This window comes from Propithecus coquereli, unplaced genomic scaffold, assembly GCF_000956105.1.
Source record: "Propithecus coquereli isolate 6110/MARCELLA unplaced genomic scaffold, Pcoq_1.0 Scaffold134, whole genome shotgun sequence".
NCBI classification, from domain to species: Eukaryota; Metazoa; Chordata; class Mammalia; order Primates; family Indriidae; genus Propithecus; species Propithecus coquereli.
The window spans coordinates 1863599-1889539 of NW_012137636.1; the positions used below are offsets into that span (position 1 = coordinate 1863599).

The 25941-nt window shown below is 38.0% G+C and overlaps 1 protein-coding gene across 1 annotated transcript in view; it reads right to left on the reverse strand.

Moving 5' to 3' along the window:
* The window catches only part of ANLN (anillin, actin binding protein), a 57935-nt gene extending 33560 nt beyond the window's left edge, over nt 1–24375 (reverse strand). Inside the window, 8 exon segments of the mRNA XM_012638751.1 lie at nt 863–989; nt 4212–4319; nt 4587–4777; nt 7414–7636; nt 8806–9191; nt 14780–15094; nt 17444–17597; nt 24358–24375. Coding sequence (XP_012494205.1) covers nt 863–989; nt 4212–4319; nt 4587–4777; nt 7414–7636; nt 8806–9191; nt 14780–15094; nt 17444–17597; nt 24358–24375 — 1522 coding nt within the window.
* Between the last annotated feature and the right edge of the window lie 1566 nt (nt 24376–25941).

Sequence of the window (25941 nt, forward strand, 5' to 3'; positions counted from 1 at the left end):
TCACAAAAAGATAAATACTGTGATTCTTCCACTTTAATGAGGTATCTAAAGTAGTCAAATGCTTTATAGAAATAAGGAACAGAATAGTGGTCACTAGAGGCTGGAGGGGAGGGAGAAATGGGAGATTATTGTTTAATGGGTATAGAGTTTCAGTTTTGTAAGATAAAAAAGTTCTGGAGGTTTATTTTACAATAATATGAATATACTTAACACTACTGAACTATGCACTTAAAAATGGTTAAGATGGTAAATTATATGTAATTTTATGTACCATAATTGTTTAAAATAAAATGAATTTTTAAAAAGTATCTATAACATATTAAATGTCATTACAAAGCTACCTTATTCTTTTAGGCAACTACATAATATTTGATTATGTGGATCTGGCACAACTTATTTAAACAATCTTCTAAGGATATTTGGACCAAGATAGAAAAAAATAAAATAAACAGTTTCCTACTAATGGGCAGTTAGGCCATTTAAATCTTACTGCCATTACGAACGGTGCTACAGTGCATCCCTTTGTACATATAACTTCGCACACTAGCTCAGGAATTCATAGAAACACTTGCAGAAAAGCTGAATTAAAGAGCATGCACATTTTACAATTCAATAGATAATACTGAACTTTCACCAAAGAAGTTGTAGTAATTATACCATTATCAATAGTATATGAGTTCTAACTCTGGAAAGAGAACTAAGGAAGAAGCACATTGCATGGTTGGAAATTAAAAAGTGAGTGGAAATGAAGGAATGGATCTGTCATTTTACACCAGAGCAGCATATCTGCTTTCCAATTCAATTTCCAAATCTATGGCAAACCGAAAGCTCTGTAAGTGAAATAAAAACATAAAACACTGACCTGTAGGTTCTGTACTGGAAGTTTTTGTTGGTGTCTGACTTTCTGTCACCTTTTCTGTTATTGGAAGTGACTGATTATTTGAAACAACTTGATGTTTTTTGAGAGGGATGTCCTGACAGTGAATTTCCTACAAAAACCAAATGAAGAAGTAAATTTTATTTCTCAGAAGTATAGATTTTTATCTTTTTATGTTATTAAATGGAACAAGATAATTATTAAATATTATTCTATATAAGTTTTCTCAGAACAAAAGAGAGGATGCATGTGAATGGGCCCAGCCTTATTTAGAACAAAACAAGCCCTCAGTGCTAGTTCATATTCTTGGTAATTCCTAGTGGTAAGAGAGAATGAAAATTAGCATTAAAGCTGAGTTTTAAATAAACCAATTAAAGTGAAAGCCACACAAAGGGAAAAACAATTCCTCCTCTGACACTTATCTCAATCCACACCTATAAAATCTGATGACAGTTCCCATATCAAGATTTCACTTAATTATCAGTTTACTCAGAGGGCAAAATCCTGAGAAAACAAAGGACAAAAATAGATCAGAGGGTAAAGAAAAAAAAAAAAATTCCCTGAGTCTGAGTCTTTTTATTCATTACCAAGGCTATGGAAGAGAAACATTCAGTTGTTCTTTATTTGTTTAAAGACTTTACGACTAAGGCAATAGTAGAAATAATCAAAAAAGGGCAAAAATAAGAATAACAGCAGTTAATACTTACATAGAGCTTAATATGTGCCAGCCACCTTTCTAAGCACTTTACATAGACTGCCTCACCTAATCCTCCCTATAACCCTAACTTAGGTACTAGTATCTCCATTTCATAGATGAGAAAACTGAGACACAGAAGAGTTAAAAAAGTTGGACACACAGTTAGAAACTGGCAGAGACAGTATACAAACTCAGGTATTCTTGTTCCAAACTAATTCTAAACATCTCTCAAGTCAGAAGCTTTTGATGCATAAAAACAAAATAAACTATTAAATGCTATGCTTCTGACTATTTTAAGGGTGGGCAAGAAGTTTGAGGGAAACAATAAGACAGGGTTTTAGAGGTGAGAAGAATGGACTAAGAGTACCTGGAGAGTAAAAAGCTTATGTGCTCTGTATATAGTAAACAAACATTTGTTGAGTAAATGAACAAATAATAGCTATGGTAGTAATGGAAAGCAACTTTACTCACTTTCAAAGGCTTAACTCACAGCTTTGAAAATGTAAGGCCAAATAAACTCACAAGGCCCCATATCCCTTTATCATGGATAATTACTCAAGACTAATTACAGTGGTTAAACAACAAGGCTCTGGAGTCAGAAGGTCTGGTTAGAACCCCTGGTTTCATCATTTACCAGCTGTACTATTCTAGGAATTATTTAGTATAAAACATTTTAAGAACCACTGCCCTAAACTCTCCAGAGACATAGGAGGAAAACCACGAGCCTATGATATAGTGGCAAACAAGTGAAGAAGGTACTTCAAATAGAATGGAGGGACCAATAATGTCAAATGCTGCTAACAGGTCAAATTAATTGACTGAAAAAGATCACTTAAAATCAATGACGAACTTGATAAGGGTAGTGGTCCATGAAGGGTGGGGAATCTGCAGCCTCAAGCCCACATATGGGCCCCAGATCCCCAAGTGCAGCCCCTCAACCAAATCCAAACTTCATAGAACCAATCCCTTTATTAAAAGGAGCTGTTCCGTAAAATTTGGATTCAGTCTAAAGGCCGCACTCAAGGATCCAGAAGGCCACAGGTTCCCCACCTCTAGATGGGAAGGATCAGCACATTCCTTCCTTCCTTCAAATACAAATTTATTGAGGTTCCCATCAGAGCCAAGCACTAAAAACACAGAGGTAGATAAGGTTCTCACAGACAGTGGTAGAATGCAAAGTTAAAACATTCACAGGAAGATAACATTCCAGCTGAGGTATGCATAGGATGACATGGGTGGAAAAAAGAGGGGCCCCTGGTTAAATGTCCAAGGAAGGATTCCCAGAGGGGATTAAAGTTTGACCTCTTCCTAACAAAGTAAGAGCTCACCAGGGAGATACTCCAGGCAGACAGAACAGCAAGGCAAAGGCAAAGAGATCTGAAAACCTGGGTACATTTGAGAGACTGCCAATGTCTGCATGGCAGGACTGAAGCACACCTGTGGAGGAGGTGGGGAGGAGCCAGGTGAGGAATGATTCTATATGTCAAGCCAAGCAATTTGAACATTTTTCTGATGGTGGCTATGGGGAGCTCTCCAAGATTTTAAGCAAGTAAATAAATACATGAATATTTGTCTTTTAAAAATATTTCTCTGGCAGCAACTAGTAAGATGGATTGGAGAGTAGCCAGACTAGAAGCAGGGTGTTCGGCACAAAGCTATGGAAGTGAAAATGGGAATGGCAGAGGAAAATACAGAAGACAAAGCAGCTTGGTGACAGATTTAGAAAACTTATCACTGGATGTGTGTGTTTATGTGTCTGTGTGCCAGGGGCAAGCAGATGGGAAGACACAGTAAACCAGAGGAAGGAGCCAAGGAAGAACTCCCAGATTGTTTTAGATGGCAAGGCATAAAGTAAAGCCACAAGCAAAGACAGAGACTACAAGGGGAAGATGCTACAGCAAAGCATAGAAGGCTCATCAAGCCTAGAGTTCATGGGAGAGATCAGCACAGCAGAGCTGAGTATCACCAGCATTTCTGTGCTTGGCCGAATCTAGATATGATGACAGAGAAGAGATGTCCTACAGCAAGTGAGAAGAAAAAAAGGTTGAGGACTTACTGTTCCTGTCCTTTCTATTAGTCCCCACTGTAAGTATAATTCTACTAGCTTAAAAATATATCCTAACACAGTACTTTGTGCACAGTAGGCATGTAAATGAAATAGAACATGGTTTACATCCATATGTAGGGATCTTGTTGAAGGCTGATTAATGAAATTTGACAGGAGAAGAGAAATCTGGGAGAGATGTGGTCTGAAGGAATTCCAGATAGTCTAAAAATAGGGTAATTGGAGAGAGGAATACAGTCATCAATGAGAAAAGCAGATTCTGAGAAACATTTTAGAACCAGCATCTAAGTAGACTGTTAGGAAGAATCTGAAATCAAATGAATGATGAAAATAATTTTTTTAAAACTTGATTTTAAGGTTATCAGTGAATATGGTGAAGAGTGCCATCGAGATAGGAAAATACCATGAGAAAAGCAGAATTGGTATGTACATTTAACAAGTTTATGAGTGGAAAGTGACAGTTAATTGGAATAGGAAAGTGTGTAAAGAATTATTTCATGATACGGCACTAAAATTAGATCCCAACACTATTTTGGTGCCAAGTTCGCTTTTATATTTCTTGTTTACGTTACCTGTTTGGTTTCTGGTTGTTTGCTTCTTGAGTTTCTGCCTTTTTCTGCACTCCATAAATTGCCTTTGTCAAATCGGCCACGAAGACATGCTAGTTCTTTTTCACGTTCCTAAACCCATCAAAAGCTGCATTTTACACAAGAGCCAATAGCATGTTTAAGTATATCCAAACACTACTGAAACTTTTCTCGTCTTTGGTTTTATAATTAAAAAGTTCACAATACATACGGAATTTAGGACAATATTTCCAATTTGAAATGAGTGACACAGAGAATGAAGATGCTACTTATCTCTGGTATCAGAATTCACATTTTTTTGATTTCTAGATTGTATGCTGAGATCATGTGATGAATTATGTTAAATGCAGTATACCATACCTGCTTGAGCTGTTGTGCTAAATGGGTAGTAGATGAAGATGTGTTTTGCTTGAATAATCTTTCTCGGATGGCCTTTGTATTTGGAGTGATAATGGGGGTTCTATGGGGTGTGCTGCGGGCTGGACTTTCTTTGCTAAGGTCTTGACAACGCTCTCCAAAGCGTTCCAGGAAAGGCTTAATTCCTGCTCCTCCTATAGAAAACACACACATTTTTGGAAGCTATTCGAAATAAGTAATAATTATGATTTCTATGGAAAAAAAGTTCTAAACTCCATTACAGCCCTAAAATGCTTTGATTCTACTAAGAATATTCATTCACAAAGTAAACAATATGAAAATAGTTCAAAATTTTAAAAAAATTTACCTTATTATTCTATTTAATTACATGTCCTAAAACTTATTCATAGGATTTAGTTCTTGAAAAACAAATCTTATTTTAATTTATAGTTTTTTTTTTTTGAGACAGAGTCTCACTCTGTTGCCCAGGCTAGAGTGCTGCGGTATCAGCCTAGCTCACAACCTCAAACTCCTGAACTCGAGCCATCATCCTGCCTCAGCCTCCTGAGTAGCTGGGACTTACAGGCACGCACCACCATGCCCAGCTAATTTTTTCTATTTTTAGTAGAAATGAGGTCTCCCTCTTGCTCAGGCTGGTCTCGAACTCCTGACTTCAAGCAATCTCCCTTATCTGCCTCCCAGAGTGCTAGGATTGACTATATATGTGAGCTATTGCACCCAGCCAAAAAAGGAAGTTTTAAAAGGGAGAGTGAGATGTCAGTGGAGATTAGAAAATCCTCAATCAGAACTTAAATTACTAAAAAATGACTGTGTGTATATTAATAAATCTACCTTCACCATCAAGTGTCTTGGCCATAACTTCCAGCTACTTACATTTCTACAGCCAATGTATTTTATCTTGTTTTTAGGAAGCCTAACATGTGAAAACGTGGAATTTTTTTCCTTTTTTTTTTTTAGAAAAATTAGGGATTAGGGGGGTGGGAGGGTAAAAAGAAAAAATAAATAAATAAAAAAAAATAAAAGAAAAATTAGGGATTATTCACTTTATCAAAATGACAACTTTATTTTACAAAGTCTTAAAACAGTACTCAATTGAAATAGTATGAAGTACATTTAAAGTAGGGCAAATGGGGTATCTATTAGCCCATCAAGAGGATTCTAAGGTTGCATTATATAAAAATAGGCTTATCTATATCAGAGGTTGACAAATATTTTCCTGTAAAGGGCCAGAGAGTAAATATTTTGAGCTTTGCGGACCATATGACCTCTGTCACAACTATTCAACTCTGTGTTATAGAATGAAAGCAACCACAAGGGACAGATAAACAAATAGGTGTGGCTGTGTTCCAATAAAACTTTATTTGCAAAAACAAGCAAAGGGCAGAATTTATTGGCGGCCATAGTTTGAGGACTCCATCTGTCCCTTATTACCACTTCATGCCATATCTCAAACTAGAGTCCACTAGGAATACAAAGAAGCATCTAAACTAAATGTCTCTGAGGCCCTGGAAATATGATTCTGAGTATATCCAGCAGCCAAGAACAATAAAAAGAATGCTTCTATCTAAGTCTTAAGTCTTTAGAAAATTGGGAGTAACTAGCCCTATTCCATATGGGGCTCTTCCTATTGCTTCTAATTTTCATTTTGGTTTATTTAGAAACTGCTGGTTTCTTCTTACCCTATAACTAACGGCTTCCTCACTCTCATCTCACTGTTTACTTCCCCTTTATGATGAACTACAGTTTCTGGAGAGATAATATTTTCAAAAAGTTAAACCTTAGAATTAAGAGGCTTTCCAATGAACAAGAATATAGTTCAAAGTAAACTCTATTACCATATATTTGCACCATTTAGTTTAGTTGTGTGTTTCTCAACCAACAGCATGTGGGAGTGTGCATAAGGTGTAAGTCACAAGACAAATATGGCTTTTCCTGGAGTATCAGTTTACTATAGTAGCAAATTTTGAATTTTTATATGTAAACACACACACAATATACACACATAAATATAATTAAGGGATGATGAGAGGTTGATTAATGCGTACAAATATACAGTTCAAGAGAAGAAATAAGACCTAGTGTTTGGTAAATCAGTAGAGTGACTATAGTTTACAATAAGCTATTGTATATTTCAAAATAGCTGGAAGAGAAGAATTCAAATGTTTGTAGCATAAAGAAAAGACAAATATTTAAGGTAATGGATATCCCAATGATAATGATTTGATCTTTACAAAATTATATGAATGTATTAAATATACCCCCAAAATATTTCGTATGTACATTATGTATCAATAAAAATTTTAAAAAAGAAATTTCTATTATTTATAAATCTTAAAAATAAGTAAATACATAAATAAAATTGGGAGTAGAGTCATTTGTTCTCACATTCACTTCTCTCTGCTATTAGGGGTGCCTTCATAGTGAAGACTGAGAAGCACTGCTCTGCATACTTGGCTTCAAGAATATTTCTCCATTTTGCCCCTAAAACATGATTTCTGGTTGCATACGCTTTGTCTGCCTCAAAAAATATAGAAAAAAGTATCTAGCATGATCATCCTATAGAAAGCATCTTTAAACTGTTAAAATGTAACAGGTTAAATATTTTGACCAGTAAATGGGCTAGTCTACACTAACGAATATTCATTGAATCAATTAAAGCTGAATATGAAGAAGTCTCATTTGGAACATTCCAGCATTGGCCCTGGGAAACCAACACTTTATCATTCACAACTGGATTATTTAGAATGCTGAGAATAAATATCCTGAATATAGACAAGAGTAAACTTTAGATTTTTTATAAATACATAACCTGGTGTTGTAGATTTGTCTTTAGGTTGAGACTGCAGACAAATTTCTCTGTTTAGTTCTTTGGACCGAACTGTCTGGGATACAGTTGACTTCACGACTGGTTTTGATACCTCTGTTTTCAGAGGACTACCAGGAGTTTTTTGAAGTAACTCAGGATTTTCTACCTCACAATTTTTAGCATCAGTGATGTATGTAGTAGATTTCACTGGGGAAGAAGTACCTTTCTGAAACATGAAAACACTTAGCGTAAACAATAACATTCACAGTATCTATAAGAATTCCTATACACAAACAATTCAAATCCTATTTACCTGGTAGCCTTTATACGAGATTTATGAAAATGAAATATTCTTGCTCTCTAAGAGATTAAACTAATTTGAAAGGTTCAGGAGAAAAATCAACTTGGAAAATGCTATTATTTAAATTATAATAGCTCAATCTGCATAATACATTGATGGGTAATTAAGTATTAGTGATAGGATAATCTCCACTTAAAAAAATTTTTCTTCATATTATTACACTAGTACCTTTATTAAATCTTTAACTGTATTAGATCAAATTATATTTTTATTAAGTGAATATCAATTTAACAAAATTGTATCACGTACTTGATGGCTAATTATAATAAATTAAGGAATTACTATGTAGCCAAGTACTACACTAAGTGCTTTATGCATCTTACCTTATTTAACCCTCAAAATAACCCTTTTCCCCATTTTACATATAACAAGGCTTTGCAAGATTAGGTGCGTAGTTCAAAGCCACACTTCTAATTATGTGACAGAGCTAGGGTTGAATGCAGGTCTGTTTAATTCCAAAGCCTAGCCCTACACTAAAAGACAATGGTCAAGAACACAACAGTCTTTATCCTTTTTGGGGTTTCTTTTTTAATTGTTTTTTAAAAACTGTTGTGGTAATACCTACACAAAGTAAAAGTTTCAAACATTTCGAAAGGATATACAGTGAAAAAGTGTCATGCCCTGTTTAGCAATTTAGCCTTCCTAGAGGCAATTACAGCTACTAGTTTATTATGTCTTTCCAGAAATAGTTGAAATTTTCTATTTATATATATACACAAAGCATTCCAATGGAGTATTTAATTTTCAATTCTCCCTTTAATGACCAAGAAGAGGCTCCATTACTCCACTATTATAGACTTTGAATTTCCCTTAAATTAATGTAATTTCAGTTGTCAACTGCTAATTTATCTTGGGACAGGGAACCAAACTTATGATTTTTACTTTCTATGAAGCTGATATTCTAAAAATACATATAAATACACTTTGCATATGTTATAAAACAACATGCCTAAAAACACACACACACACATACACACATGCATTAGCACTCAAAACAAAAAAAGAAAAGGCTTCCAAAGACCAAAATGACTTACCACAGAGCTGGAAATTGAGGCATTAACCAAAGATGCATCAGCAGTGCTGGAGGATGAGGCTTTATTCAAAGAGGCATCGCCATCCCTTTGGGAACAGCATGTAGCTTCCTGCTTAACACTGCTGCTATTGATCCTAGCAGATGCTCCACTTGCAGAGGAAAATTTGGATAAACAAGTGGTACCAGGCTGTTCTTGTACACTGTTTTGCTTTGCAGATGAGTGATTTACATCATCTTCCCAGGAGCAAATAGTTGCAGCAAGGTTGGCCAGACGGGCCTTTCTCCCAACTGGAGTTGCTGAGGCATCTGAAAGGGTTGGTTTGGGAGGGGAGGCAGCCTTTTCCTCCGATGGCATTGGTGAGAAGAGTGAGCTTTCGGTAGTATTATCTGAAAATGTTTTCAGAAAAAGAGTTAAAAACCATGTTTAAGAGTTACAGTGATGTATATAATACCAGAATCCCTCCATACAGAATTTGTAAATGAGATTAACAGGTTTAAGAACCAGTGAAAAACTCTTCTATGAATGAAACTACCAAGCTATTTAAATTTGACAATACCTTTTCAAATCAAATGATACTTAATCCAAATTTTCAAAAAACACTATTACACCTATTTTTTTCAATTGTTTGATGAACCATGAACACAGAAAGATACCACATATTTAAGTTATATTTTTAGAATTAAATCATGGTGTGATAACACTGCACAATTTAAGATTATGTATCTCACAGGAACTTTTTGTTTTAAAAATGGATTAGACCAGTGCTATGCTACAGAACATTCTATGATGATAGATATAGCTGTGCTAATCAACACAGTAACCAGTAGCCACATGTACCTAGTGAGTACTTGAAATGTGCAGCTATGGCAAATGAAAAGCTAAATTTATTTCATTTTAATTAATTGAAATTTAAATACCTACATACGGTTACTGGCTACTGTATTGCACAGCAGAGGGTTAAACAAAATCAAACCTTTTTCTGCATATTTACTTCATTTGGAAATAAATCTCAAATAGTGATATTTAACTGACAAAGGATCCAGGCCTGTAATGTATATGTATACAGGGTGTGTATATAGGGAAGCCAAGGTTCATGGCACTTCCTATTCCACAAATTCAATCAAGGAAAGAAGGATCCCTCCTGTCAAAGGCTTCTACCACTGTATGAAGTTTCAATTCTACCCCTCCAAAACCTTCTCAGGGATCTTGCTCCAAATAACCCCTCTCTTTACCTACAAACTCCTCTCTGCACAAGAACACAGTCATGTGTCACTTAACAATGGGGATACATCCTGAGACATGCATCATTAGGAGTGCACATCATAGAGTGTACTGACACAGACCTAGGTGGTCTAGCCTACTACACACCCAGGCTATGTGGTATAATCTATTGTTCCTAGGTCATAAACCTGCACAGCATGTTACTGTACTGAATGCTGCAGCCAACTGTAACACAATGGTGAGTATTTGTGCATCTAAACATATCTATCAAAACATAGGTACAGTAAAAATATAGTATTATAATCTTATGGAACCACCATAGCATATGCAGTCCACCATTGATTGAACCATTGCAATGCAGCATATGACCTTACAGTACTCCCCCCTTATCCTTGGTTTTGCTTTCCTGATTTCATTATGAGCAGTCAATTGTGGTCCAAAAATATTAAATGGAAAATTCCGGAAATATACAATTCATGTTTACTTATTTTTGGCTTAAACAACAGAAATTTATTGGCCCACAGTTCTGGTGGCTAGAAGTTTAAAATCAAGGTACTGGCAGGATTGGTTCCTTTTAAGGGCTGTGAGGGACAATTTGTCCCATGTTTCTCTCCTAGCCTCTGGTGAATTCAGGAGTTCCTTAGCTTACAGATGGCATTTTCCCTGTGTCTGCACATCATCTTTCCTATGTATGTGTCTAATTCATAAGTTTTAAACTGCACCATCCTTCTGAGCAATGTGATGAAATCTCACACCATCTCTCCAGGGACATAGCCAGCATATCCAAGCTGTAGACCCTACCTGCACAATAGTCATTTAGTAGCTGTCTTGGTTATCAGATCGACTGCTGTGGTATCGCACTGCTTATGTTCAAGTAACCCTTATTTTACATAATAATGGCCCCAAAAAACAGGAGTAGTGATGCTGGCAATTTTGATATGCCAAAGAGAAGCCATAAAGTGCTTTCTTTAAGTGAAAAGGTGAAAGTTCTTGACTTAATAAGGAAAGAAAAAAAAAATCATATGCTGAAGTTGCTAATATCTACGGTAAAAATGAATCTTCTATCTGTGAAATTGTGAGGAAAGAAAAAAGTTCATGCTAGTTTTGCTATCACACGTCAAGCTGCAAAAGTTATGGCCAGAGTGCCTAAGTGCCTAATTAAGATGGTCAAGGCATTACATTTGCAGGTGGAAGACACGAATAGAAATGTGTCGAAATTGATGACCACTGGGTTCGGTACTATCCAAGGTTTCAGGCATCCACTGGGGGTCATGAAACATATCCCCAACGGACAAGGGGGAGACTACCGTATGCTAATGTCTCTCTCACCTTAAAAATAAACATCCCTCATTAACATACACTGCCGTTAGCTACCGCCCCTCTTTCCCTGCACAATATTCACTCACCACTAACTCATTCAACCAACCTTCTGCCTACACCACTGACCTGAAGTTCATCTTGCTACTGTCACTAGTGCCACTCTACACTTTGCAGGCATTATATTTCTCGACATCTCTAAAATTATCACTCCCTTTCTGTTTGTGACATTATTCTCTACCAGTTCTCCCATCTTCCTGGCCTACCTTCATGGTCTTCCAACTATTAACTACCTCCTTTTGGCTCTCCCATAGGTATCCCAAATAACACATCTGAATTAAAATTGCCTGGAACATATTCTTCCTCATCTTAGTAAATGACATCACTAACTACCCAGTCATTGGGGCCAGAAATCTGGCCTCTTCCTTCCCTCTCCCTCATCCTCCACCAACCAATCATTAAGTCCCCTAAATCTCTCCTATCCAGCCTCCCCTTGTCACAGGCCCTCATTGTTTTGCACCTGGATTATAACATCTGTCTTCTAACTGGACTTCCTTCTTCAAATCTCTGTCCTATCCAACCCCTCTTCAATTCTGATGCCAGAATTTAGATCTTTCTAAAACACGTACCTGCTTTAATCTTTCCCAGTACCTCTCTATCACCTCTTAGTTAAATTCCAATCTGGACCCTGCAGCTTTTTTCAAATTTATGTCTTGGTTTTCTACCACATGCTCTATACCCCAGAATACCAAATCTTTATACACACACTGTACTCACGTTACTTGCCTTTGTGCTTTTTATATATTCTGGTTTTTCTGCCTAGATTATCTCTACTCTCTGAAGCCAGCTGTCCTTCAAAGTCTAGCTTAATTGCCTCTGTCTCCTCCAGAAAAGTCTCCCTGACCACCACCTTCCCTACAATACCCTTTTACATACCTCTAGCATCTTCCTTAGAATAAACACTGTCCTCTAAGCAGATGACAGTTTTATTGTCATGTTTTAGGAATGAGCTTAATAGACCTCTAGCTCTTCGAACTATTCTCTGTCAGAATGACAGGCTTCAGATAAATTATATTTTAGTCTAAGTTCTCAAACATTTAACTGACTGATACCTACAGTCTTGTTTAGCAGTCACTAAACCATTCATTACAAATGCTTTATTCACAAGTTTCATTTCTCGAAATCAGACAGGATATGGTGCCTTAATGAGATTTATTTTCAAAGAGGAGGTGAGCATTTTTTTTTAACATTTGCTTTCAAAATAGTCAAAATCACTGCAGTGCTTTATGCTCTAGAATGTTTAGGGCTTTGGTTGTTCTTTTGACCAGACGGTAAACCACAACCCTCTCCTTTTTTTTTTTAAAGGATAATCTGTGCTCCGCTACCCATAGATAATTCCTACAAAACAGCAATGGGGCATCCTTCTATTCAGGCACTTTTGTAACACAGTAGCCGCCCCTCCTCCCACAGATATGGGCATCCCTGCCTCAGACCAGTGGTAGGGTGGAGCAGGGAGAAGGCCTTTTGTTCTTATCCCAGGTGGCACCAGACCCCCAGGTAGGCAGCTGGTGGAGTTCACAGGCTTTGTCTTTGGCAGAGATGGGACTATTAGAATAGTTAACCACAATTATCTAGAACTGAGAAGTCCTCCCTTTAAAAGCTCTGTACTTCTGCCTATGTTCAGGAAATTTGGATTTTGAGACAAAAAGGTCTCTTTCCTCCTCCCCAAAACACTTGTCCTCATTCTGATTCAGCCTCGTGGACAAGTGCTGAGTTTTTGGTAACATGTTTACTGGTTAGCCTCCTCAGGCTTTATAAAGAAACATGGTTAACCCCACCAACTACTAAAATGATCAGGTATTGACACCATAAACTATCTGCATTTTGTTATGTGTCCCAAAAAGTCAGGCAGATTACAGCAGCTAAGAATAGGTGTCCTAAAGTCCAACTATAGGATTTTGAATTTTAGCTGGCTGATGGCAGGCACTTTTCTTAGCCTCCCTGAACCCAGTTTCTTCTTCTATAAAATGAAGATAAAAGTAGTATATATCTCATAAGATTGTTGTAAGGATTAAATGCTACTAGAACCAAAAATATGTACAAGCGTAGCATATTCAATAGGAAGTGTTTGCTCTTGAGATTATTATCACTGCCAGGAAACATAATCTTAACTCTCTGTTGTCCAATACTTGCCAAAATTTCAGTTAAAAGAGCTGGTATTTATGGAAGACTGTCTGAAATATATGTAGTCCACCGATTTCTCAGACCACTTGGTCACAATTCTGGGTATGCATCAGAATTACCTAAGAGCTTTTAAAAAAAAGACCAAAGCACACCCTGGGGCTCCACCACACTTCTGAGATTCCAATCCAAAGGTCTGAGTGATTTTGATACACATCAGCAGGGCTGAGAACAAAGGCTTAAGGAATGCTTCCTTGGGTAAGGCCCAGGAAGCCACTGAGCTGTCTACCTGCATGCACCATGCTAGCTCATTTTAGAATTGCTTCTACTGAACTGAGCTAGGAGCCATGCCATCTGACTACCTTGAGAAATCTTACAAGTTTACTAGCTCTCACAAAGTCATCTTTAGGACACAAGGAAGAAAGTTCTCTTGGGTCTCAGTGCCAAAGATGGCTGTGCTTTTAGCTTATGAACATTAGTTCATATAATTGATAATTTCACTTCTTTGCATTGACCACTAACAAAAAGAGGACCTTATAGCCTGTATTTAATAAACTGACTTTACCTTTCACTTCTTTGTTTTTCCTTCTCATATTTTCTCTTCATCTTGATTTCCTTAATTTTCTCATTTTGTAATATAAGTATTTTTATAAGTCATCTCAAGGCTTTTTTTTTTTTGGTAACAAGGCAGGAGATAAATAAAACTGATCATAGCACAAATAACCCCATCGCATAATTGTTGATTTACTTCTCAGGCGCCCCATCTGATTATAGGCTCATGAAAGGCAAGAATTAGCTCACTTCATCTGTGGCCAGCATTGTAGACTAATAACACATTTTGCAGGTGCTCAATTTATAATTTTTGACATTTTCTCTCTCCCCTACTGAACAACATTGCATACTTTATTTAGTGAATCCATGAAATAGGATTTTTTAAATATAGAGCTGAAGGTCAGAAATGCTAATGATACCAAGTATAGTTTATTCTCAACTGTTTTTCATAGCAAATATAAGATATAATATTCAGTTATAAGATCAGAACTAGTCCAAGAACCTCATCATCTACCTCAATGAGGACACAACCAACTTATAAATATACTATAGGTATACGAGCCATTTGCAAGCAAAGGATACTCAGGATATAGATAAAACAAAAGCATGTACCTCTCATGTGTTAACTGATAAAATTTTCAACATACTAAATTGAATCTTACTGAAAAAGATGTATGGACCGTATCATCTATACAATTTATACCTGTCATATCATTATTATCCCAATGGCGCCGTTGCTCTGCAAGTTTCTGCATACGTGTTTTAACTGAGGAGGCTGCGGTTGCTTCTAATCTTGAGTTCGGCCCTCTCCTGACGCCCAGCAGCGATGCTGGGGCTGCAGTAGAGTCACTAACCACTTCTGCTGCCTGTGGCTCCACCTGAGGAGACACAGGACTTGGAGAACAAGATTTTGTAGAAGTTGACTCAATTGGTTGTTTATTTTCCAAGTTAGAAACTTCTACTTCAGTGTTGTCAGAACAGCGTTTCTTTGACGGTGATGGTTTTGTACAAGATTTTTCTAGATTAAAAAGGATTAAAGAAGACAGTCAAAATTCTGTAATTTTTCACGGCATGAAAAACTTGAGGTAGGTACCTAACAAGTTAATAAAACACCATCTTTCTCTATTCCTTTAAATGATGTTAGTTACAACAAGAAATAGTAAATAAAACCCCACTCTCTTTCTGTAACTTAGAAATCTGATATCAAAGATTCCTTTGTAAGCATATAATTTATGGTTATAAGATCTACAGCCCAATCAACTCATTTTTAGATAAAAAAATCAAGCCTAGAGAAATTCAGTTACCTGCCTAAAGTCACACGGCTGAGCTAAGGATAAACACCAGGTTTTTTGTTTTTGAAACAATCTTTCATGGACAATAACCAACAAATAAGGGTAGAAGGGCACCTGGCTGGAGGTTTAGGAGAGAGGCAGGGAACAGAAAAAGTGAATTATCTGGTTAATACCAAACGAATTCACCAGTACAAACACTTAACAACATTTCTTTAAACTTCTATGAGCAAATACCTATAAAATAAGTGAAAAAGTTATAAAATAAAAAGGAGCTATCCAAACATAAAGCATATTATATCTACCCAGGAATGAGTCTCAATATATCTCCTGGAAAATTAAGATTTTAAAAAGTAAGAATGTAAATTTTGTATGAGGTCAGTTTCATTGTCTGTTTAACCAAGTGCTTTTGTTCTGGCAGTGACCAAAGTAATATAGTATCAGTGGTAAGTCATGATTGCCCTTATGTGACATTAACCTAATTAAATATATATCATGAAACTTTCTAATATTTTGTAACTCATTTATGGATCCATTTTCTATGAATTCATCTAATCGTTTTTTGAAAGTGTTCCTATTTTAACATGCAATACCACCTTAAAATACAGAGTTCTTCAGGTTTACAGCTCTTACATGAAACAGTAAATACATTTACATTTTGATACTCAAATATTTCCATTTAAGCATGAAAATGTAGTTCCAAACACTAGTTTTTAAGTGCATAGTACTCAATGGTGGAAACTCGTCTCACAGTGAAAATGAAAGATCCTAGACTAGGGACAGGCCCCTATTTTTCTGGCTGAATACCATATGATGTATATTTCCTTCCCTCCCTTCAAGATGAATAAATAAATTCTTGTTCTATGGTTACCTTCCAAAATAACTAAGCCAGCCCCATGTCCTCTTCTCTGCTTTTTTTTTTATAACATCGGTTTTGCCATCTGTAATGTTCTCTTTCCGTATGTAAGTATTCTACAGTTGTACTAAAGATTATTATCTCTAGACTATTCTACACTCCAGTGAAAGACTAAGGCAGCTGGCTGATGCTGGCTGGGGATGCCAGGATTTAGGAAAGAATAAGATAAGATTCCAGGTGAGTTTGGGTTTGTTTGTGTTTGTGCATATATTTGTTTTTGTTTAATTCCACTACTTCTGGAGATTAACAACCTAAGCTTCAAGCCCAGCCCTAGAGAATTGGTTCAGCAAACAGAGGATGAAAAAGACTCATTAAATTTTAGGTATGTGCAAACAGTCTGCCTTCCATTGCTTTGCTCATGCCAGAGATATCATATGAACTTAGTAGTTAGCCGTTCTGGCACTGCTGGGGTGAAAAAACTACATCACTACCAGTGTAAGTGTTACCCTGCTCCTTTTTTTCTCTTCCCTTGGGGTTTTAAGGATACCTTTGGATTGAAAAAAATAAAGTTCAATCAATTAATCTGAAATATTTGGGGATTTTTTGGTTTGTGCTTTTTTTGTAGAGACAGGGTCTCACTATGTTGCTTAGATTGATTTTGAACTTCTGGCCTCAAGCAATCCTCCCATCTCAGTCTCCCAAAGTGCTGGGATTATAGGAATGCTTGCCCAGAATCTGAAATATTTGTTATTATAAAAGAAACTCTGCTCCAACCTCATAGGTCCTAGGCCTAATATAGAACCCTAAAATAGAATAGAAGGCTGTTCTTCCTTCAGAGGCTGTTATATTTGTCTCATAAAGACTGTGGTTCTTCCACCTGCATAATGAAATGTGCAAGATTTGTCTCTTTTAAAGAAATGAAAAATTTCCTCCCACAGTTGTGTGTGCATGCATGCACACATGTGTACATGCTTACACACACAAACATGTACACACAGACTGGCCATCTCTCTCCCCTACCCCAGCAAGGCCCAGGCTCGCCATCAGTGCTGGTGCCAGAGCTGTATGTGGATGGGCTGTAGACTGGCCTGTCTGGGCCTTCCATGTGCTATCGTCTGGTGTGCTCGGATGGGCTCGTTTGTTCATTTTTACTGTACATTTATGGTAATAAAATCATGCAGCAATCAATCAATCAATCAATTAAAAAAAAATTTACTTTTACCTTCACCACCAGACAGGGGCTGCTGGTTACTTGCTTCCGAAAGCGGCTCTCTGGTTCGCTTAGCATGAGTTATAGACCTTGCAGCTGCTGTAGGCCTCTCAGCCATTTTTCTCTGAAGATTCTCTCGCCTGGCACGGGTTCGCTCAAGCAGTTTCTACATATATAAATATATCAGAGTGTTAAAACAAGTTTAGTCAAAGGGTCACAAAATTGCAGCATCTTCTGAAATCACCAGTTGCCATGTAGGATAACAGTTAAATACATTTCAAGAGTGAAATCCTAAGTAATTAAGTCAAGAGTCGCTAAATGAGCACCCCAATGTCATAATTATTACAGATGCAACAGGAACATTAAAGGGTGAATATAATGTGTAAAGTTAGTTATATAACATTTTAAATGACCACAAATTCTTTCTGCTTCCATCAAAAGATAGAATCTATTTCCGCACCTTTGAATCTTGGCTGGCCTTATGATTTGCTTTGATTAATAAAATATGGCAGAAGTGATACTGTGTGACTTCCTAGGCATCAAGAGATCTTGTAGTTTGGGCTCTCTCGAAACACTGCTACTACGTGAAGCCCAGGTTAATTCTACTAGAGATACATGGTCCAGCCGTCGGCCAGCATCAACCACTAGACATGTTAATAAGGCCATCTTAGACCCTCCAGCCCCAGATAATTTGCCAGATCACTGAAGATTCCTGCATGACCCCTGCAGCAGAAAAACAGCTCAGCTGAGCCAAACACAAATTGCTGACCCACTGAATCATGAGAAATAGAGTGGTTGCTGTTTTAAGCCACCATGGTAGGCAGAATAATAATCTCCCAAAGATGCTTTTGTCCTAATCCCCTGAACCTGTGAATATGTTATCTTATAGGTCAAAAGGGACTTTGCTGATATGATTAAAAATCTTCAAATGGAGAGATGATCCTGAATTATCTGGGTGGGCCCAACGTAACCACAAGGGTCCTTACAAGGGAAAAGAGGGAGGTAGGAAGGTGAGGTCAGAGACCATGTGATGACAACAACAGAAGCAAAGGTCAGACTAACATGATTAGTGGCTCTCAAGAGAGAGGAAGGGGCCATAAGCCAAGAAAAGCAGACGGCCTTTGGAAGCTAGAAAAGACTAGGAAACAGATTCTCCCCTAGAGCCTCCAGAAGAAACACAATCCTGCTGACACCTTGATTTTAACCCAGTAAAATCCATTTCAGACTTCTGACCTACAGAACTGTAAGGTAATAAATATGTGTTATTTAAGCTGCTAAGTTTGTAGTAATGTGTTACAGCAGCAAAACTAACATAGCCACTAAAATTTGGGTTGGTGATAAGCAGTGAGAGATAAAAGACATATTAGTCCTTTGAAAAGATAAAATGCTTCCCAAGAGGAAAAAAAAGTAAACAATCTTATGTTTTAATTAAATGTCAATATATAATCAAATAGTTTTAAGTTGAAGCTATTTCCTAAAATCTTGAGTACTCCTCTTTTCTTACCCTAAACTGATGTTTCTACTTTGAGTCAGTATAGTAAAATACATAAGACCATGTAAAACAATTTATTCTCTTTCAAATGTACACAGCTAAAGGAGAGATGCAGATTATTATTACTGCCCTGCACACACACATACGGTAGTTAGTACAGACTGAGGAATTAAATTCCATTTGACCTTTTTTAATTCCTTAATTAAAATAGGGTTAACAAAGCCAAGGTGTGTAGTCCCAGCTACTCAGAAAGTTGAGGTGGGAGGATCACTTGAGCCCAGGGGTTTGAGTCCAGCCTGGGCAACACAATGAGACACCAACTCTGAAAAATAATAAAACCTCTCCTACAAAGGTGTGTCTGTGGTTCCCTATCTTTGGACATGTAAGCATTGAAAGCAAAGAAACATGGACTTCAAGAAGTCTGGAGCCAGCTTGCTCCCTGCAGGCTCAAGACCAACCATCACACATAGAAGGAAAAAAAAAAAAGAAAAGAACAAATAATTTAATAATTAATTAAATTAGGCTAACAATTTCTAAAAATTTCTGAGTATATAAAAGAAACAAGAGTTGAATTTGAAAGAAGGTACAACTCTCTGCTCTTCTTAGGAATGATTTCTAATTTAAAGTTCACTGAAAGAAGTGACACTAAACTGATATGCTGCATCATTAAAAGAATAATTTACGAATCAAATGCCTTCCAAACACACGACTTTCGCCTTCTAAATAAAAGTCTCCTTTAACAAACCCAAGAATGACCATATTGTTATACAAATTCATATATGTCTGATAATTTCCCCCATGGTAAAAAACATCATTCCCCAGATACAACACTAGCCTAATTATATTCACTCATGGACATGCCCACATTCCATTCTGGTCAGTTAGAACATTTGTGAGTCATTATAGCTTCAGTTCCCATGAGCAATGGGTTACAACAAAAGAATGTAGTTTTGTCATTCAAACACGTACAAGTGTTCTACTGATTACATTAGTTTCAAAAAAATCCCAGATTAAAAAAAAAATTAAAGTAGATAAGCCAAAAAAGTTCCCTAATCTGTGAAATAAAGCTAAAACGCACTAAAGGTTATTAATTTAAAAGGAATAATGTATCTTAAGCACATAAACTCAACAGCTCAATAAATATAAGTAGCACTCAATACAGATAAGCAGCGCTTTCTTGTAATAGTGTATCAGGAATTTAAGAATTCTTTCAAATATAAGATACATTCCTTCAAATATCACACCTTATTCTTCAAACAGTAGAGGCATAATCAGGAAGTAAGATATTCCACATGTATGAATCTCAGATAACTGAAGCTTATAGTCCCTAAACAATTTTTGCCACACACACCCCAAATTGTTTCTGATAGAAATTTTTCTAGGAGATATTATTAATTTCTCTGCCTTCTTAAATAGAATAGAATCAATACAAATTAGCTTGTTGTTATTTTCAATATGTTCTAGCAGCTGTTTTCCAGGTCAACACAGAGACTTTCATTTAATTCTGGAAAATACAGCCGGGCATCTATAATCCCAGCTACTCAGGAGACCGAGGCAGGAGGATCGCTTAAGGCCAGGAGTTCAAGAGCAGCCTGGGCAACAGAGTGTGACCCTGTCTCTAAAAAAAGAAATAATTCTGGAAAATAAGAGAAATTCCATTCAAATCAGTAGCAATATGTTTGTTTACTTGTTTACATTCAGTCTGCATACATAGGACTTAAAAGTATCTCACAATAAAAGATGTTTTTACAAAGTATTTTAATTGTAGCTTTTTCTCTTTTAAGGCTTCTGTATGCAAAGTTCTGGCTTAGCACATCTAGCTCTGGCTTTCCCTGTAGTATTCTTAGACTGGGATGACCATCATGCCAGCAGAGCTTCAAACTAAAAGGCTAACAGTGATGTTATGAGTAGTAAGTTGACGGTTTTAAATTCACCTAACAAGTATAACAACAATCATTAACGATTATGTAGGATTTAATATAAAGTACTTTCCATGTCTGGCACACACTATTTCATTCTCAAACCTGATTTGGTAGGTTCTGTTTCTACTACTGTTTTACAGATGAGAAACTGAGGTACAGGTTAAATAACACACCACAAGTCACATAGCTAAGAATTGGCAGGCAGGATTCCAACCAGGCTCCCAAGGCTGGGCTCTTAACCATTTTGCTATAAACTGTCTCTTGACTAAATCCAATTGTTCTTTTTAAGAACTTACTGTCAGCCGAACTAACTAGCTTCACCTCTTCAACAAAATTTTTGAATGTTATCAGTTGTTCATAATAGATGTCTGCCTTGGCTGCTTGTTAGTCCGTAAGTCAGCAGGAGATGGATTCTTTTTTCATTTCTGGTTGGTCCATAAAGAACATTAAAAGACATTGCCCACTGGACCCTGTCCAGATCCTGATTCAAACAAACAACTAAACATGAAACACTTGGGGAAATGAACATTGACAGATATCTGATGATATTAAGAAATTATTTTTAATTTTTTAGGTGCAATAACCCGGCATATTTTTTTAAAGTCTTTAGTTAGCATTTAGTGATAAATACTGAAGTATTCAGGTATAAAATTATATGATGTGTAGAATTTGCTTCAAAATAAGTCAGTAGGATAGGTAAGAGGGGGATACAGTGAAACAAAATGGCCACATGTTGAAATGGCAAAAGTTGGATAATGAGAGGTTATAGTCTCTTTTTTTTTGAGACAGAGTCTCACTCTGTTGCCCAGGCTAGAGTGCCCATGGCGCCAGCTTAGCTCACAGCAACCTCAAACTCCTGGGCTCAAGCAATCCCCCTGCCTCAGCCTCCCCGAGCAGCTGAGACTACAGGCCTACACCACCACACCCAGCTAATTTTTTATATTTTTAGTTGCTCGGCTAATTTATTTCCATTTTTAGTAGAGACGGGGGTCTCACTTTTACTGAGGCTGGTCTCAAACTCCTGACCTCAAGTGATCCTCTTGCCTCGGCCTCCCAGGGTGCTAGGATTACAGGCATGAGCCATCATGATCAGCCTAATAAGGGGTTATTATACTACTCAACTCAATGTATTTTGAAATTTTCTTTGATAAAAAAAGAACACTGCTAAAATGTTCTAACAGTTACTGTTGCATGTAATTATTTGTTTGTAAAATAATTTGTACCTAATAGCTCTCTTCTACGTTAATTCAGCAAAATGTTATTGGATATGCTTGATGTTAGGGAAAATATTAATATCTCTGAATAGAAAAGAACCTTCTCTGCCTTCATAAAGCTCACATTCTGGCAGGAAACATGTTCAACAGGTAAATGCATTGAACAGGTAGATTCAAGTGAGGTGAGCATTGTGAAAGGTGATCTCCCCTCAGAACAAGGGAGATCAAATGGAGCTGGAGGTGGAATCAGAGTTTGTCAGGCAGCTGAGGCAGGGAAAGGAAGAGTATGCCAGAATAGCACCAGTGACAGCAGGGAGGAGGACAAGCTAAGAAGTCTTGTTTGAGGAAAAGAGTTTAGGATGATTGTAGCCCTTCTAAACTGGAATTATCAAAAGAATTAAGCCCTAATACCCTGGCATTAATGTAATGAATTAATTTCTTTCCTATGTTTGTAGGATGGCATCGGTTATGAATTACCCTTGGGAGAATTGAGAAAATAGTTTCTTAAATAATTTTCTGCATCCCACGGTTCTGAGAAGGAACTCTGATTGAGAAAGTCATTTTATACTGACTTTTAGTCCTTTTAAGACAAAGAAACTGTACCAGAAGTTCATTTCACTGTGCAAAATGTTATGAATGCTCTAATTAAGTACCTAATAGTTGGAACCAATTCAAATGGTTCACTCATTACCAATTAAGGAAAAGATGTCAAAGCTGTTTATTCCAACTGCAACTGACCTAACTTTTCATAATATAAACCATACATATGAAACCATACATATTTCTGAGTACATTCTAAACTTGTGCTAGCTTCAGAATGACATTTTTAAGTAAAACAAAATACAATTTTCAGCCAACTTTCAAAGTGCTTTGCTGCTGTCAGTTACTTAGGAGAACATATAGGGCTTATGTTTTAAGGAATCCTACTCTGAATTAGTAACATAAAATAATATATCCTGTTTAACTTCAGTGTAAGTTAAAGATATTTAGCGCATGACCAGCCCTACTCTTTAAAGCTAATACAAAAATATGCTCTGAATTTTTCTATTAAAATTTCCAAGTAAGGTAAACAAATTGATGTGTTTTCCCCAATGTGACTGAGAATTTGAAGCAGAAAAATAGATACCTGTCATGTTGGAATACAAGTAAACTCTAATTGTTGAAACCTTTCATCAATATCTTTGACTTAACTTATGGAATTATAACTGTATCCTCCCCAAAAGAAAGTGTTACTACTCCCCATAGCATTCAAGTTTTTGAAGCTAGTATAGAGACACTATTCGGCCCACTTTGCAACCATTCAAAAAATAACAGTTTGAAATTTGCACAACAGCCTAAAGAAAGAGGAACTGTCCTGGAAGAAAAGGGAGTGGACAACTGGCAACGAGACACCTCTGAATGTGTCAGCATAACATTCTCAACAGCTAAAGCTAGATTAATAATCAACACAATAATGACATAATCTATATCCTATTTCCAAGGAATGAAAGATGAGGTAAGTATTGTTGTAATGATATGCTCCGCAGACACCGAAAGATTTAGTTCTTTACGCTGTGTTTTTTTTCTTTAAATCGTGGGCTGAAAATTTTGGTTTATACACATTGGGCTAGGCGGCACTGTTTCCTTTCATCTAAAGTGTCAATCCCAGGTAAACGTCGCTAGCTAGTTGAGCAATGGGCTCTGAAGGAACTACTGCCTTTTCTGAACGAATACAATGGTTTCAAGCACCTGCCTATTTTAACGTTTTGCTGTCATTAACAGCACCCTTAAATGCATAGCTACCCTGCGGGCCGCGTGAACTCCGCAAATCACATCCCATTCCCTTTCCAGGCGGCGGCTGCACACACAGCACTGAGTCACTTGGCCACCAGACTCCACCCTGCAAGGTATTCCAGCTTGTTCCAGCAGAACTTGTTCCGTCGGGCCCAAACCTCACTCTCGGGGGTGGCCGGCTGAGAGACAGGACTAGAGACGAGCGTTATAATAACGGGGACTGACAAGAGTGTTTTCACTACTGCCTTTCAGGACAGACTCATAGCTTTCCTCCCAGAGTTTCATCTGCAAGACCGGAACAAAAACGAAACCGCGGACGCAACCGAGACGCACAGGCCGTGGTCCCCTCTCGAGTTCTCCGGCCTGGCGGGCGCCCGGCGCCGGACCCCCGCCCGACCCTCGCACGCACACACTGCGCACGCGCGCGCACGCGCTCCCCGCCGGGTGGGCCCAGAGGTTGACAGTAGGAAGGGAAGGTGGGGGCCAAGAGGGGTCATGGCTGGCTGCACCCGCAGAGTTTCTCACCTCCGTAAACGGGTCCATGGCCCCAGGCGTCGCGTGTCGACTACGAGACGATGGAAACGGTGGTTCAAATTCAGGAAGAGAAAAGTGAGTTTCGGCTCAGTGTATCTCCTGGGGAAAAGGAGTCTAGGACAGGGGAACTCTCCCACAGCGAACCCTCCTCTTCCCTCAGCCTCCAGTGTCAGACTCGGCCTCCTGCGGCCGTTCAAATTTGAATTTCAGCGCCCAGAGCCGCGAGCATGCGCGCTGGGCGGGGCGGGGAGGAGCCCGGCGCTGAGTCACGTGACGGGGCCGGAAGGTTCCCAGGGGTGGCCCCGCCTCCTCCGCTGCGCCCTGCCAGGCCCTGGCCGCAGGGGACGCGGGAGGCGGGCGCTTCCCGCCCTTCAACCGCCTCCGGGCCGGGGCTACACCCGCAACGTTCAACCTACCCACCCGGTTTAAGCCATCCCTTGGCACCAACCGCGTTTGGGCGTTCCCGCCTTCCTTCATTCCTAAATAAAGGATTCAGAGCACTTGTGTTTGAAGTGCCCCTGGCCCTTTGGCCTTCGGTAGCTTTCTCTGCCGCCACCCCCCACCCCTACTTCAGCAGAAGGGAGACGGCAGGCTTGGCCCTCAGGCGGGACTGGTGGGTCCCCCCGACCTCTTGGGGCCAATGACTAGTAACCCACCCTTGGGCGCTGGAGGCATTTCTCCTTGGGAAAATGAGGCTGACGTTAACAAACTGTGTGAAGAGTTCATACACAAGACTTATTTTAAATCCCATCCAACTGTATACGATGTTAGGGCTGGAAGAATTCTGAGAAGCCCTCTAATTCAATCCTCCCTTTCCCTGATGAGAGAAGGAACACTCGGAGACATTCAGTGGTCCAGGAGAAGTGAAAATCCCGTTCTCAGCTCATCCTTGACTTTCCACCCTACATCAAGCTGTCTCATTTTTATTCTTGATAGAGTACCCAAAATGGTAAGGTATGTTACATCAGATTGCATAGTTGTTACATCGGATTCACTTCTGTGGCAAGTCTGTGCTAGGGCTTGTAAAGACGACAATTCTTGATTTACTCATCTGAAAAAGTAACACCCGTGTAGATTACAGAGTAACTGCCCAACGGCTATATTTAATAACGTCTCCATCTTAGCAAAGTATTTTATAAATATCTTTAATACTAACCCTGTGACCTTAGGCTTTATGAAATCATTTAACCCATGTATTTTTTTACCGTTTGGGGGAGTCATAGACTCCTTCGAAAATGCAATTAAAACTGACCTGCTACCTGAAAAAACTCCCATTCAATCATAAATTATTTAACATAGGATTTTATGAAATTCACAGAGTTAAGAAGATCTGATTTAGCCTCTTCATGTTGTAGTTTACTCAATTGCATGACAGAAATAAGCAACTGCCCTGCCTTTCTTCAGAGTTTCATCTGTTCCCCACAGGGGACAGATGAAAAATGGAGAGAAATTGTCCAAAATTATTCTGTAATGAGTAATAAGGCATTGTCCAAATGTATAGTGTATAGAATTATTAATATTTAACCCAAAATGTGCTACTTATGAACAAAGAGAAAAGATGCTTGACTTTTTTTC